The 1,928-nt window shown below is 41.8% G+C and overlaps 1 protein-coding gene across 1 annotated transcript; it reads left to right on the top strand.

The window, feature by feature from the left end:
• Positions 1-1,114: 1,114 nt before the first annotated feature.
• On the top strand, positions 1,115-1,654 carry LOC123593236 (60S ribosomal protein L28-like). The gene has a single exon (XM_045468842.1). It carries the CDS (start codon positions 1,171-1,173, stop codon positions 1,582-1,584), a length of 414 nt encoding a protein of 137 aa, XP_045324798.1. The 5' UTR covers positions 1,115-1,170; the 3' UTR covers positions 1,585-1,654.
• Positions 1,655-1,928: the final 274 nt, after the last annotated feature.

Genomic DNA, 1,928 nt, shown 5'->3' with positions numbered 1-1,928 from the left:
AAGAAAAAAATAAAAGTGGTTGCAATTTATTGACCTCTTACCAAGTGTCACTTTACAAGCATTGTGTCTTTAATCCTCAACAAAACTCTGAGGTAAAAATTAACATTAGTTTCCATTAAAATATGTGAGGGTTTTGAAGTTCAGCTAGATTGTGTGACTTGCCCAAGATCAGAGAGGAGAGCAGTGCACAGAGACAGCACTTAAACCTAGGTGGAGTCTCAGCTTGTCTCTATGTGGGAGAGGAAAGTAGATGTTGAGTTGTAAAAATGAGATAAATACCTTTTCCAGCACTTTTGAATTGTGTACATGAGGACAAATCTTTTCCACTCTGAGTCTCAGTTTATTCATTTTAAATGGCAAAAAATAGTGGTCTCTAAGCACACAAGGGGGTCAGATGAACATACAGAACAATGTATGTGAACTTGTTTAAAAATTCAAGAGCATTATTAACATGATCTTTCATTTAGGCAGCACACATTAGTTGAGCGCTTCCATTGTGATCAGCACTTTGCTAGCACAGTGTTGGAATAATGACCTGTGGTGGAGGCCACAGAGGACTCAGCTTAGTGTGAGAAGAGGTGAGCACGTGATTCCATTGCGGTAATTGTCATGGCATCAAGAGGAGAAAGGACACTGTCTGCAGAGGTTAAAGATGACTTTAAGAAGCAATGTCTTAGCATTTTGTCAGATGGAGAAGTAGGCTTATGTCTGGCCAAGAAAACATCATAATGACAAGTAGAGAGAAGAGCAACAGAGTATGTTAGCATAAAAGTAACAAAAATATATTTAATTGAAGTATGATTAACATACAGTGGTATATTCATTTCAGGTGTACAACATAATGATTCAGCTAAAAAACATATTTTTTTAAAATGTGTATTTCTTTTGAGAGAGAGAGCGAGTGAGCAACTAGGGGAGGGAATAGAGAGAGAATCCCAAGCCGGCTCCGTGCTGTTAGCACAGAGCCAGATGGGGGGCTCAGTTTCACAAACTGTGAGATCATGACCTGAGCCAAAATCAAGAGTTGGATGCTTAACAGACTGAGCCACCCATGTGCCCCTCAACTAAGATATATTTTTAAATAAGGCTTTTATTTTGTATTTACAGAAAAATTGTGAAAGTAGTACAGAGAGGCTGTCTCACGCTGGTACAGTGAAAGGAGAGGCCGCCATGTCTGCCCACCTGCAATGGGTGCTTGTGGGGAACGGCTCCAGCTTTCTGATCAAGTGGAACGAACAGATACACAACACTGAGCCCACTAACCTTAAAGCTCACAGCTCCTTCTGCTACAATGGGCTGATTCACTGCAAGACTGTGGGTGTGGGGCTGGAGGCAGAGGGCAAAGGTATAGTGGTGGTCACAAAGCACAGAACCCTCCAGCGAAAGCCTGCCACCTCCAATGTGCTGACCACCATTAGCAAGAATGCCTGGGCCGCCCTCAGCAGCATCTGGCCCATGATCCACAAGAACAGTTATGGCCCAGATCTGTGCATGCCTGCCATTCGCAGAGCCAGTGCCATCCTGTGCAGCCAGAAGCCTGTGACGGTGAAGAGGAAGGAGGGCCTTCCCACCAAGAGCTCCTGAGCACCTGCCCCCAGCAAAAAAGATGTCAGCCACCTAAAAAAATATTGCAGAGAGATTCATGCATTTACCCCATACCCAGATTCCCTTATTATTAATATCTTACATTAGTATGATAAAATTATCACATTAGTGAAGCAATATTGACATGTTAGTAACCAAAGTCAATACTTTCTTCCAGTTTCTATAACTTTTACCTAATGTCTTATCTTTTCTGGGATCCAAGCCAGAAAAGGATACCACATTGCATTTAGTCATAATGTCTCTTTTGGCTCCTTTTGGCTGTAACAGTGTTTTTTGTTGTTTTTGATGACTTTAAAGTTTTGAAGTGTTCTTGTCAGGCAATT

This window comes from Leopardus geoffroyi, chromosome D4 (genome assembly GCF_018350155.1).
Source record: "Leopardus geoffroyi isolate Oge1 chromosome D4, O.geoffroyi_Oge1_pat1.0, whole genome shotgun sequence".
Lineage (NCBI taxonomy): Eukaryota > Metazoa > Chordata > Mammalia > Carnivora > Felidae > Leopardus > Leopardus geoffroyi.
This window is presented reverse-complemented; position numbering and strand designations above follow the sequence as displayed.

Bases quoted from the DNA above. Each gene is read 5' to 3' on its own strand.
- LOC123593236 (XM_045468842.1), top strand. From the start codon at position 1,171: ATGTCTGCCCACCTGCAATGGGTGCTTGTGGGGAACGGCTCCAGCTTT.